The 13,413-nt window shown below is 36.3% G+C and overlaps 1 protein-coding gene across 15 annotated transcripts in view; it reads right to left on the bottom strand.

Annotated features, from left to right (window-relative positions):
- Positions 1 to 4,344, bottom strand: part of LOC123935843 (lysine-specific demethylase 5D) — a 61,519-nt gene extending 57,175 nt beyond the window's left edge. For 9 of the 15 annotated variants that reach the window (XM_045996660.1, XM_045996661.1, XM_045996671.1 and 6 more), the window contains exons 1-5: positions 3,872 to 4,344; positions 2,666 to 2,743; positions 1,539 to 1,661; positions 1,118 to 1,288; positions 96 to 230 (exon numbers count right to left, since the gene is read on the bottom strand). In XM_045996660.1, coding sequence (XP_045852616.1) covers positions 96 to 230; positions 1,118 to 1,288; positions 1,539 to 1,661; positions 2,666 to 2,743; positions 3,872 to 4,021 — 657 coding nt within the window. In that variant the 5' untranslated portion in view covers positions 4,022 to 4,344. Of the gene's footprint in view, positions 1 to 95; positions 231 to 1,117; positions 1,289 to 1,538; positions 1,662 to 2,665; positions 2,744 to 3,468; positions 3,558 to 3,871 lie in introns of all 15 variants that reach the window. The other 6 variants (XM_045996662.1, XM_045996665.1, XM_045996677.1 and 3 more) reach the window with 3 other exon arrangements.
- Positions 4,345 to 13,413: the final 9,069 nt, after the last annotated feature.

The following is a 13,413-nucleotide window of genomic DNA, read 5'->3' as shown; positions in this document are numbered from 1 at the left end:
CAACTATACATAAAAAAAAAAAGAATGTCTTATAGATATGAACTGAACAAGTCCTAGATAAACTTGGAAGTTTTGTGAGAAAAAAAGGCACTCACATCAGGTTGTAGTCTTTTTGCCCGCCGACTATAGCTACTAAACTTGGAAGGCTGCACAGACTGTCTAAAGGGAATGCTGTGGGGTTTGTATTCCTTGTCTTTTTCCTCATTGTCAAATGGGTGAGTGTTACACTGCTGGGAACATGAGAAAACCCAAGATCAGGAATTCAGTCACATTCATAATCAGCAAATAACGAAATGATTCCTTTATCCTACATCTCTAACAATGAAAGCTGTACTTCCTTCTTAATTACACAAATTTACCCTTTATATTTTCTGTGATAAAAGCACACATACAATGAGAATTCTTCTACGTATTTGCTTATGTATAAGCAGGAAAGCATAGTGGAGAACAGTCTTTGGAACGGACTACCAGGTTTTAACCTAGGCTTCTATTCTTACTTTGTATGCTGTTCCAATTCTTTTGTCAGAAAAGTGAACAATATAAATATCACATCCAACAGAATTACACAGATTAAGTAAATATTAAGTAAATTAAGTAAAATAGCCATTTGTAAATATTCACATATACACAATTTTACAAAATGCCCTGAAAATAATAAAACTTAAAAACATTATTTTAGATACCCAGCCAAATTAGTTCCCACTCCTTGAGTTAAACCCAGTATCAAAATGTTATCCTTAAACTAACTCTCTTTATCTGCACTACCCTTAAAAAGCTTAGTAATTCTGTAAGATAATTATCTTTATCACGGAGGATGCTTTTGTCTTATACTTTGATAGCCATTCCATAAAAATATCCTAGTAACCTTCTAGGGAGGAAGACAGAAAAAATCCTCCAATTCTCACATAGCTGCTCTAGCAGATCTAAAACTTCTTCAAAATATACTTCATACTTCACAAACTGAACAATATTTTCCAGAGCCAATTCCCAAAATTTCTATCAATGTACCCAAAGATTCTAAACCTTGACTGCTCAGGAAGAAGCTCAATCCAGAAAAAGGAAGACAAGACTAGAAAGCAAAATCATTTTAGGCCGCAAATCAGCTAAAAGCCCTCACCACAAGGTTGGCTCCAGACTGAAATAGTTCATAGGGGTAAATGATACGCTCATAATGAGATCGTAGCAGGGAGCCAATATTTTTGCCTGGCGGATAGTTGAGTCGTTGGGCAACTCGGGCCCAACGACGGTCTCTGCAAATGGCTTCATAGCCACCTTCCTCCATCACAATCTGCAAGGATAAGAAAGGTATAAATTAACTGTGTGCAAACTAAGAGACCAACAATAGCGGTGAGAGTTAAATATGAGGACTGTGCACTCCCACCTATGTCAACTGTTCCAAGATGAAAAGATTTTATAAAGAAATATTGGCAGGCTCTGTGTTGTGTGCTTTCCTGCTTAGAGACATAAATTTCAACCACAGGGTCTCCTACCCAGGGGTTTTTACTTCTTTTTCTTCTTTAAAGTAGAAGTACTCTCACCTTACTAAGGCTGTAGAGATCCAAGATCCGCCGTTCCACATTGGGAATTTTTAATGAAGAACCTTGGATTTCCCAGAATTTTGCAATCTGGTCCAAATAGTTCAGTTTTACTCTGGTCTGAGCCTGGGGAAGAGAGAGTCCTATGAGACTGGCTTACTCCTTAACCTGACTGTGGTCCAATGTGACTTGAATGAACAAGTAATTGTTCTGTACAATCTACAGTTCCCTACTAGGCTAGAATCTACATTTCACTGTCTATCTTACCACTAGTGTCTAACAAAGGCTCAACTAAGCTGATTCTTCAATCTGAAAAGAGAGCTCGAAGAGTGATGCCTCAAAATCAAAATCTTTCATCCCTAAATCTAAAGCACCATCCTTAGGTTTAGTAAAAACTAAGCAAGACCATTTATTTAGGCTTAATCTAGTATCTTCCTTATAGCATGCTGTAGTCTATACACACTGAAAAAAATAAAGTATTTTTCTATGCTATGTGAAAAATTTCCATAATTTCTGAATTACCCTTCTCTTATGCTAAGTCATTTTGGAATTTCTAACCAGGCCAAAACTCATAATAGCAAAAGAAAATACCACATCATTCATAAGCTTTCCATATTTAATTCTACTAAGCTGAATATGCAGGCTGTTGACTGCTTTAAAAAATACAATTTGTCTTTCCTAATTACTCTGACCCATATCAAATAGTCTTTCTTATTCAAGAACTTATGTACTACCACCAGTCAAGTGGAAAATTTAGTTGACCATGTATCTGTCCTGAACTTTGCTCTTGTGAAGAAATGAGGGAAACTCCACAATGATAAAATATGTAGGCATGGGCAGGAAAAAAAATCTGTCTTCTTGATATCCCTAATTTTAGCCCATTCTATGGCAAAAAAATATGTCATTCAATTCTGAAAAAAAACAAAAACAAAAACAAAACAACTTCTTCATGTGTTGTCATTTTGCAGAAGACTTTATAAGAGATGAATATTCTGGGAAAAAATGGAACTGGGGTCAGAATCAAATATTATCTCCTTTAAAAACGTGTATGGTTAACGACAGTTATATAAGTACTAGTAAAGCATGATCAGAGCTCAATTCCAGCATAATACAATGACTTTCCATTTTACCTCCAGTTCATTAAGCCTCTGAATGCGAGGCGTGAATCTGAAGTTGTCAACTTCTACTGCAAAGGGAGGTTGCCAGTCCTAGAAGAAAATAAAAGATCTTATTACCGCATAGCAAAGGATAAAGATGGTGAGAACTAGAACCATTTGTTTTCAGTATAATATTCTTCCCTTTTAAGACTTCTGGTTGTTATTTTTTGCTCCTAAATGTTAGAAGCATGTTAGGACATGGTTGTCTCTTTAATATCAAGTAAATGAAAAAGAAAAACAACAACAACAACAACAAAAAAACACCTTTGAAACGTTTTGATATGTGTCCTCCAACAAAAGAAGGGGAAAAAAAAAAAAATCCTGAGAAAGGGCCTAAAAGATTAATTTGAAAGTAATGAAGCACACCTCAATGTGGACTCACTTGTTTGGGTTTTTACTAAAGTGAAGAAAAATGTAATATGGATCAGAAGTGATTTTGAAAGCTGGATCACTATTTATTTGCACTCCCAATAGTGTTTTAAGAACAGAAGCATAATTAGTAGTAGTGAGAAAAGTATGTACAAATAGAAGAAGAAAATGTACTCAGGTTAAGCATCTAACAAATGAGTAATAAAGTGTGGAGTAAGAGGAGACGCTGAATTTTCATTTCCGTCATTTAAAGTCATAGCCTAGACGCAGTTAAGTTTGCATTCTTAATTCAGAGAAAGGTAACAGTTTCAGTTAGCAGTTTTGAGTAAAACAAATCCAGAAGAGAGACCTGTTCGTGAAAACCAAATTAAATAGAGGGAAGATTACACATCCGCCCTCATTCTTACCTGAGTTTCTTACAGCACGAGACCAGGCCCAGGGGTTAATAAGAGAATCCATGTAATTTTTTTTTTCTGCTTTCAGTTACATATCAAGACTTGTAAGTACATTGGAACGTTTTTCAATGTAAATATAAAAGACATAAATATTATTGTATTAGAAACGCGTGTGTTGTAGCACAGCATAAAACCAACTTCAAATTCTATCTTTTCTTTCTAAGATAAATGTTTATAACTCCACGAGGTCCGACGATTGGAAACCACCTCTCTGATGCCACCGTATCATGGTTATTTACAAAACAATAAATTATACATGCATACAGTATTTAACTAACAACAAGAACTAACGAGTTAAGGCCTTGTAATACTATAGTTTCCAACCCGATTTCCAAATTTTGTTTCACAGTCTTACCGTGGGTGGGCGGATCTTGCAAATACCCGACTTTTCTGCAATGGGCCTGATTTTCGCGATGTAGCCCAGCGGGTCTTGGAATTCGGCCCACGTAGGTTCGAACACTGGGCACTCTGGCGGCGGTAGGAAGTCGTCGGAGCCATGATCCATCCCGTGCTCAGATGCTAATTTGAAATTGGATTTTCTCTTTCTTCGGTGGCATATGAATCCTTTGTCGCCGAATCCTGGGCCCTAGAGGGCCTTTATTTTCCTTTAACTTCTACCGTTCTTTTAATTTATGCGATTGCTCACAACTCTCACTTTCACAACCACCATCTTGACCCTGCAGCTTTTCCGGTTGCTTTACACTTCGTGTCACTCCGCGGATGGATTCTTCAGGCGCTAAAACATTTCGAAAACGGAGATGTTCTGTGTGGGATAATAAAAGCTAAAGACACATAATGGAGTTCACTAAAGCAAAACAAGTGCCATAAACCAGGCATTCCAGTAACCTAAAACAGTTCTTCAACGGAACAGAAGAGCACAATTACAAATAAAACCGCCGGATCTTTTTTTTTTAAACACAACTGCGCATGTTACGCCTGCGCAGTGGACGGAAAATCGTACAAATCCCTGTAAGTGGTCTTTCGTTTGTTTTTCACACAGAAAATTCCACATTTAGGAAAATTGCAAGCCCAGTGCCTTCCGTTCCTGTACCCTTACAATCCAGGACGATGTGACCACTCATCCCAAAGTCCTTGAAACAGTCTCCAAAAACTTACTGGATTTTCACTCACCTGGCATTATCCTACTTAAAACTCTTAGAATTTTACAACTCTTTTACAATCCGTAGAATACGAATTGTTTTTATTCGTGTACACTATTTCACTTATATACGCAGTTGGCATGCATACATTTTCTTATTCCATTTGTACGAACTAAAGATTTAATTCATTTATACCTAAACAGTGGCAGGGGCACTAAAAGCGTTTATAAAAAATGCCAAATAAATGCATCCCCTAAAAATTAGAAGCAATTTGATAAAAACTAAGTGCCTTACTACAAAGACCTAGTCAAACAATTATGTAGGCCGTTTGCAATTCCTAACTATCCATACAATCAAATAAAAGAATCGGGCTAGGAAATAAACAAAAAATTAAAAACCTAGTTGCCTTCTGGAAGAGCAGTCCCCTTATTGAACAGACACGAACACTACGACAGCTACCAAACAAAATGTACCAAATACTAAAGTATCAAATAGAAATAAAATACGTGGTCCTATTTCTCAGAGAAATACCATATTCGTAAAAAAGAATAAACTTCTGATCACAACCCCCAGGAAACTCTAATTTGGAATGACTAGGCAAACTACACCTATCCCTTGTTATTACTACGTTGGTCTCTAAAAAGATGGCATCACTGCCCTTGTTATTTCTCAAATTACAATTACTTCGTGAAGTGTTACCTCAAAAGCTGTTAGAGTTAGCTAAGTGCAAATTTTTTTTCCAGTGTCTTACTTCTATGTTTATGCCAGAAACTTACTATAATTTCTTGTCTTCCGATTACTAAGAATTAGTTTTACACTGTGAAATCCATTTTGCGATATCTTCTTAATCTATGTGTTTGAAGGATTGCAAAGTAAAGAAGTTCCCATTTGTTCCTTAAAAATTACTCTTGGAGTAAGGGAGGGGAGTTACTCTTGGGGGCGCCTGGGTGGCTCAATGGGTCAAGCCTCTGCCTTTGGCTCAGGTCAGGGTCTCAAGGTCCTGGGATCCCCGTCCTGGGATAGAGCCAGGCATTTAGCTCTCTGCTCAGCTGGTGGGAGCCTGCTTCCTCCCTCTCTCTCTGTCTGCCTCTCTGCCTACTTGTATCTCTCTCTCTCTCTCTGTCAGATAGATAGATAAATAAAATCTTAAAAAAAAAAAAAAGTTACCCTTGAGTACCTGGGGAGCTTAGTAGTTAAGCTTCTGCCTTTGGCTCAGTTCATTGGGCTTTTTGCTCAGTGAATACTCAGCTTCTCCCTCTCACTCGTCCTCTGTTCTCTCTCTCTCTAATAAATGGTAAGATTAAAATTTAATCAAATTTTAAATCAAATATTAAATCAAATAATTAATTAATAATTACTCTAAAAAATTAACTGTTATGCCCCATTTTGACAGTGTAAGAGAAATATTTGCTTTTAGGTTTCTTGGTGTGATTGAAATACTGTTTCATTTAACACTATGGTTATTTCTTTTTTCCAAAACCTTATCCACTTGACCTAGGTATCAACATTATTAATTTATTAGGTTAAGTATATTATGTTTAAATGTCTGTTTTATCTTTTTCATCTTGTTTTCATCTGCTAGCATTTCATGTACATTTTTCTTTTATATTGCATAAAATCAGATTTGCCATGGATTACCTTATACTATTAATCTTTCATAGGCTTAGATCTACTTCTCCCCCATAATCCTAGAATCAGTATACAATTTATTTACACAGTTGTTTAACTCTGACCACTGTCAAATTCCAGAACATTTTATTACTTCAGCAAGAAGCCCCATATACATAATCAGTCACAACCCACTCCCTCACAAACACTAATCAATTTTCTGTTACTATAGATTTCATTATTGGATATTTCCTAAAAATGGAATCATGAAGTATGTACCTGGCTTTTTCCTTTGTTTCTGGCTTCCTTACTAAGATTCACCCATGTCGTAACATTTTTCAAAATTCCACAAGACTGGCTATATAAAGCATTTGTAAGTGAATGTAAACATTTCATTTGAGGTGTGCAAATCATAATTATATATTTAAGGACAGAATAATATTCCACTGTATAAATACACCACTTTTTTTTATTCTTCAGTTTGTGAACATTTGAGTTGTTTCTACTTTAACTATGAGTATTGTTACTATAAACATTTGTGTACAGATTTTTTGCATGTGTATGTTTTATAATTGCTGGGTTATTTGATAATTCTGTGTTTAAACTTCTCAGAAACTGCCAGTCTATTCTCTAAATTATCTCTATGAACCTAATTCCCACCGAATGTGTAAAACATTCTGATTTTCACTTCTTTACAACACTATTGTTGTCTTATTGATATGTTCATCTTACTGTTAATGTAGTATCTCATGCACTTTTGATTTGTACTTTCTGAATTACTAAAAATTATGAAAAATTTCATGTGCTTGTTGACCATTTGTAAGTCTTCTTTAGAGAATGTTTTTTCCAGTTGTTTGCTCATTTTAAAATTGGATTGTTTGCCTTTTTGTTGTTTAGTGGTGTTTTTTTTTTTAAATAATCTAAATATTTTCTGCTGTAAGAGTATGAATGATCTAGGGGTGCCTCGGTGGCTCAGTGTCTTAAGCCTCTGCCTTCCACTTAGGTCATGGTCTCAGGGTCCAGGAATCGAGCCCTGCATCGGGCTCTCTGCTCAGCGGGGAGCTTGCTTCCTCCTCTCTCTCTCCCTGCCTGTCTCTCTGCCTACTTGTGATCTCTATCTGTCAAATGAATAAATAAAATATTTTAAAAAGAAAAGAGTATGAGTGATCTAAAAAAAAGACAAAAAAAAACCAAAAAGCTTTTTCCAATTCTGTTGTCTTTTTGCCTCTCCAATCATGGCCTTTGAAGTATAAATGTTTAATGTGATTACTGTATTTTGCTTTTGTCACTTGGATTCTCAGTGATTTAAAAAGGGAAGGCTTTACTAACCTAGAGTCACATATATTTCCTTATACTGTCTTCTGAAAGTTTTATAATTTCAGATTTTACATGAGAAGTCACCTTTATGTGTACTGTATATTAGTGGTCCAACTGTATACCTTTGTGTGTGGGTACCCAGTTGTGCCAACACAATTTCATGAAGACATAATTATGTCTTTGACGGGTCTTGGTACCTTTGATGAAAGTTATTTACCTTCCATACATTTTTTTACCCAAATTAGTAATTCTATTTCATTAATTTATATGTATATCCTAATACCAATACCACATTGTTTTGATAACTGTAGTTTTGTTGTATGTTTTTAATTGGGAAAAGTGAGTTTTTCTTTCTTTTTTTTTTCCATTGCTTTTTTTAAAAAGATTTTTATTTATTTGTCAGAGAGAGAGAGCATGCACAAGCAGGGAAGAGGAAGACAGAGGAAGAAGTAGGCTCCCCACCGAGCAAAGGGCCTGATACAGGGCTTGATCCCAGGACCCTGACCTGAGCTGAGGACAGATACTTAACCAACTGAGCTACTCAGGCATCCCAGGAAAGGTGAGTTTTTCAATATTCATTTAGCTATCGTATGTCTATTGCATTCCCATATGAATTTTTGTATCAACTTGTATATTTCTGCAAAGAAGTCAGCTAAGGTTTAGATAGGAAATGTATTGAATCTGTAGATAAGTTTTGGGCATATTGCCATTTTAACAATATTAAAGTTTTCTAATTCATGAGCAAAGGATGTCTTCTTATTTACTTAGACCTTCTTTAGTTTGTTTCCAAAAAGTTTTGTAATTTTTGGGGACTCTTGAGTGGTTTAGTCATTAAGCTTCTTCCTTCAGCTTCAGTCATGATCCCAAGGTCCTGGGATCAAGCCCTGCATTGGGCTCCTGCTCAGTGGGGAGCCTGCTTCTCCTTCTTCCACTCCCCCTGCTTGTGTTCTCTCTCTCTCCCTGTCAAATACATTAAAATTTTTAAAAGATTTGTCATTTTAAATGTACACATTTTATAATTCTTTTATTAATTTATTCCACATCATATTACTTTATATGCTATTGTTAGTGGAATTTAAAATATTTCATTTTTTGACTGTTTATTGCTAGTGTATGGTAATATAATTGATTTCTCTGTGGGGACCTGGGTAGCTCAGTTGTTAAGCGTCTGCCTTCCGCTCAGGTCATGATTCCAGGTCCTGGGATCAAGTCCTGCCTCAGGCTCCTTGCTCAGTAAAGAGCCTGCTTCTCCCTCTCGCTCTGCCTACTTGTGCTCTCTATCTCTCTGTCAAATGAACAAATAAAATCTTCAAATACAAAAAGGAAGAAGAGGAAATATAATAGTGTGTTTTGTTTTAAGATTTTATTTATTTATTTGACAGAGATCACAAGTCGGAAGAGAGGCAGGCGGTGGAGGGGGGAGTGGCTCCCCACTGAGCAGAGAGCCCTATGAGAGACTCAATTCCTGGACCCTGAGACCATGACCCGAGCTGAAAGCAGAGGCTTAACCCTCTGAGCTACCCAGGTGCCCTGTTTTGTTTTGTTTTGTGGATATTGTCACCCGTTTACAAGAACAACCTTACAGACAAGGTAAGTGATAACAGCCAGCAAAACATTGAAAACACTGAATTTATTCAGGATTATCAGAGGAAATTGCAAATTGGGAATGACCAAACTCTGGTGAACCATAGCCAAGTCCAGAGGATGAACAAAAAGAACATCCTATTATGCAGAGAAAAGGAGGAAGCTGAGAGAGCTTGTTCAGAACAAAAGGTTTGGGGAAGAAAACTGGAGTTTGATGTAGTGACAGCTTCTCATTGACTGCAGACAACTAAAGTGGTGAAGGCTTCTAATTGACTGTTAATGGTCTTCATCCACTTAATCCAATGCCCAGCCCAACTCCCCTCAACAACCCTCAGGTTATTCTCTAGTGTTAGGAGTCCACTTTATCATTTGCATCTCTTTTTAGTTTTTTTCCCCAACTTCATCTCTTTTGTTTCTTAAATTCCACATATGACTGAAATCATATGGTATTTGTCTTTCTCCGAGTAACTATTTTTGTTGAGCAAAGTACTCTCTGGCTTTATCCACATCATTGCAAATGGCAAGATTTCATTCTTTTTTATACTTAAGTAATATTCCATATATACACATTACATCTTCTTTATCCATTCATCAATAGGTGGACACTGAGCTGCTTCTATAATTAGGCTATCATCAATAATGCTGCTATAAACATTGAGGTACAGGTATCCATTTGAATTCATATTTCTATATCCCTTGGGTAAGTAGTCATTCAATTGCTGGGTCATAGGGTAGCTCTATTTTCAACTTTTTGAGGTACCTCCATGTTGTTTTCCAGAGTGGCTGTACCAGCTTGCATTCCCACCAACAGTGTAGGAGGGTTCCCCTTCCTCCACATCCTCTCCAACACATGTTGTTTACTCTCTTGTTAATTTTAGCCATTCTAACTGGTGTAAGGTGGCTTCTCACTGTGGTTTTGATTTGTATTTCCCTGATGCCAAGTAATGTGGAGTATCTTCTTATGTGTCTGTTGGCCATCTGGATGTCTTCTTTGCAAAAATGTCTGTTCATGCCTTCTGCCCATTTCTTGATTGGATTACTTGTTTTCTGGGGTTGAGTTTGATAAGTTCTTTATGGATCTTAGATACCAGCACTTTATCTAATATGTCATTTGCAAATATCTTCTCCGGTTACATAGGTTGTCTTTTCGTTTTCTCGACTATTGCCTTTGTTGTGCATAAACTTTTTTATCTTGATGCAGTGTCAACAGTTCATTTTTGCTTTTGTTTCCACTGCCTTTAGAGATGTGTCTAGCAAGAAGTTGCTGTGACCAAAGTAGAAGAGGTTGCTGCCTGTACACCCCTATAGGATTTTGATGGATTCATGTTTCACATTTCAGTCTTTCAACCCTTTGAATTTGTTTTTGTGTGTAGTAGGAAAGTGGTCCAGTTTTACTTCCTATTTCTTAAGGAGTATTATATTTTTTGTATAATATATCTCACCTACGGTCTATCTACAAACACAGGGAAGTTATTATTAGAAAGTGATTTCTATTAAAATCAAAATTAAGATACTATTTAAAAATATTATGTAACATATAATCTTAGCAAAACTAAAAAAAAAAAATCTTAGCAAAAACTAAAAAAAAAAAAATGCTGCTAACTGGAGCTATAAACAAGAAGATTCTGTTCTTACCACTTCCTTTTTGCAGCTATAAACCGCTTTAGCAAAGTTGCAGGATACAAAATCAATGACTAATAACAGTTGTGTTTTTATGCAGTTGACATAAACAATCTGAATATAAAATTAAGAAAATAATTTAATTTCTTGCATTTCTATACACTAATAATGACATAGAAGAAAGAGAAATTAAGAAAACAATCCCATTTTCAGTTGCATCAAAGGGAATAAAATAGCAAGGAATAAACTTAACCAAAGAGGTAAAAGACCTGTACTTTGAAATCTGTAAAACACTGATAAAAGAAATTGAAGATGACCCAAAGAAAAAGATTCCATGTTCATGGATTGGGGGAATAAATGTTAAAATGCCTCAGCTACCTTGGGGAAATACAAATCAAAACCACAATGAGATACCACCTCACACCAGTCAGAATGGCTAAGATGAACCCGTCAGGAAATGACAGATATTGGCGAGGATGCGGAGAAAGGGGAAACCTCCTACACTGTTGTTGGAAATGCAAGCTGGTGCAACCACTCTGGAAAACAGCATGGAGGTTCCTCAAAAAGTTGAAAATAGAGCTACGCTATGACCCAGCAATCTCACTACTGGGTATTTACCCTAAAGATACAAATGTAGTGATCCGAAGGGGCAAGTGCACTCCAATGTTTATAGCCACAATAGCCAAACTATGGAAAGAACCTAGATGTCCATCAACAGATGAATGGATAAAGAAGATGTGGTATATATATACAATGGAATACTATGCAGCCATCAAAAGAAATGACATCTTGCCATTTGCAACAACATGGATGGAAGTGAGTATTATGGTATTATGCTGAGAGGTATTATGTTGAGTGAAATAAGTCAATCAGAGAAAGACAATTATCATATGATATCTCTGGTATGAGGAATTAGAGAGGCAGTGCAGGGGCATTATGGGGAGGTAGGTAGGGAAAAAAAATGAAACAAGATGGGATCAGGAGGGTGACAAACCATAAGAGACTCTTAATCTTGGAAACAAATGGAGGGTTGCTGAGGGGTGGGGGATTAGGGATAGGATGGCTGGGTGATCGACACTGGGGAAGGTATGTGCTATGGTGAGTGCTGTGAAGTGTGTAAGACTGATGATTCACAGACCTGTACCCCTGGGGCAAATAACACAGTGTATGTTTTTAAAAAATGCTACTTAGAGCAACCTAAACACTTAATGAAATCGCTATCAAAATACCACCAGCATTTTCACAAACTAGATAAAAAGTTCTAAAATTTGAATTGAATACAATAGTTCCTAAATAGCCAGAGAAATATTAAGCAAGATGAACCATGCTGGAGGTATCATAATCTCAGATATTAAGGTATAGTAGAAAGTAGTGACTAAAGCATTATGGTTCTGGCACAAAAATAGACATAGATAAATGCAACAGAATACATAGCCTAGTAATAAACCTACAATTATATGGCCAATTAATCTGTGTCAAAGGAGGTAAAAAAAAAATGCAATGGGAAAAAGATAGTCTTTCCAAGAAATAGTGTTAGGAAAACTGGACAGCTACATGCAAAAGAATGAACCTGGACCACTTTTTTTGTTTTCTGTTTTCTTGTTTGTTTGTTTGTTTTTACAATATATAAAATATAGGGGAACCTGGGTGGCTCAGTCAGGTAAGCATCTACATTCGGCTCAGGTCATGATCTCAGAGTCCTGGAATCCAGCCCTGAGTCTTGCTCCCTGCTCCATCTCCCTTTGCCTGCCACTCCTCCTACTTGTTCTGTCTCTCTCTGTGCAAATAAATAAACAAACAAATAAACAAACTCTTTAGTATATGTCTATCTATATTATAAACTCAAAATGGGTTAAAGAGCTAAATGTGAGGGACACCTGTGTGGCTCACTTGGTGAAGTGTCTGCCTTTGGCTCAGATTATGATCCTGGAATTCTCACACTAACCCTCACATCAGGCTCCCTGCTCAATGGGGAGTCTGCTTCTTCCTTTGCCCCTCCTCCCTGGGCTTGCTTGCTCTCTCTCTCAAAAAGAAGAAGAAGAAGAAGAAGACTTAAATGTGAGACCTGTAACCATAAAACCCTTAAAAGAAAACATAGCTTCCCTATATTATGCACCAATTCTAGTTACAAGTAAATATACAAAAAAATTCAAAATATTCAAAAAATATTCAAAGAAGTTTCACATAAATGTTTAAAAACCATCAGTATCCATAATGCTTATAAGATGGAAACAATGCAATTTTCCACTAACATAACATATTAATGGATTTTTTAAAGTGTGGTAGGTATACACAGTGGAATATTATTAACCATAAAAGAAATGAACTCATGATACATGTTACAACAGTAATAAATGTCAAAAACATTAAGTGAAAGAAGTCAGACACAAATTGTCACATGCTGTATAATTCTTTGTATGTGAATATGTATACACCCAGAATATGTAAATTTATTGAAACAGAAAGCACATGAGTGTTTTCAGGAATGAGAAGCAGAGAATAGGAAGATTGCTTAATGTGTTGTGTGTGTGTTTTGAAGATAATAAAGAAGTGTTTGGAAATAGATGTGCACAACATAGTAAACATACAAAGTGCCACTGTTTTGAACACTTTAAAATAGTTGATTTCACTCATGAGTGGAATTGAAGAAACAAAATGTATGAGCAAG

The sequence above is a fragment of the Meles meles genome, chromosome Y (genome assembly GCF_922984935.1).
Source record: "Meles meles chromosome Y, mMelMel3.1 paternal haplotype, whole genome shotgun sequence".
In the NCBI taxonomy this organism is placed as follows: domain Eukaryota; kingdom Metazoa; phylum Chordata; class Mammalia; order Carnivora; family Mustelidae; genus Meles; species Meles meles.
The sequence above is the reverse complement of the archived record's forward strand: the minus strand, read 5'-3'. Positions and strand labels throughout refer to the sequence as shown.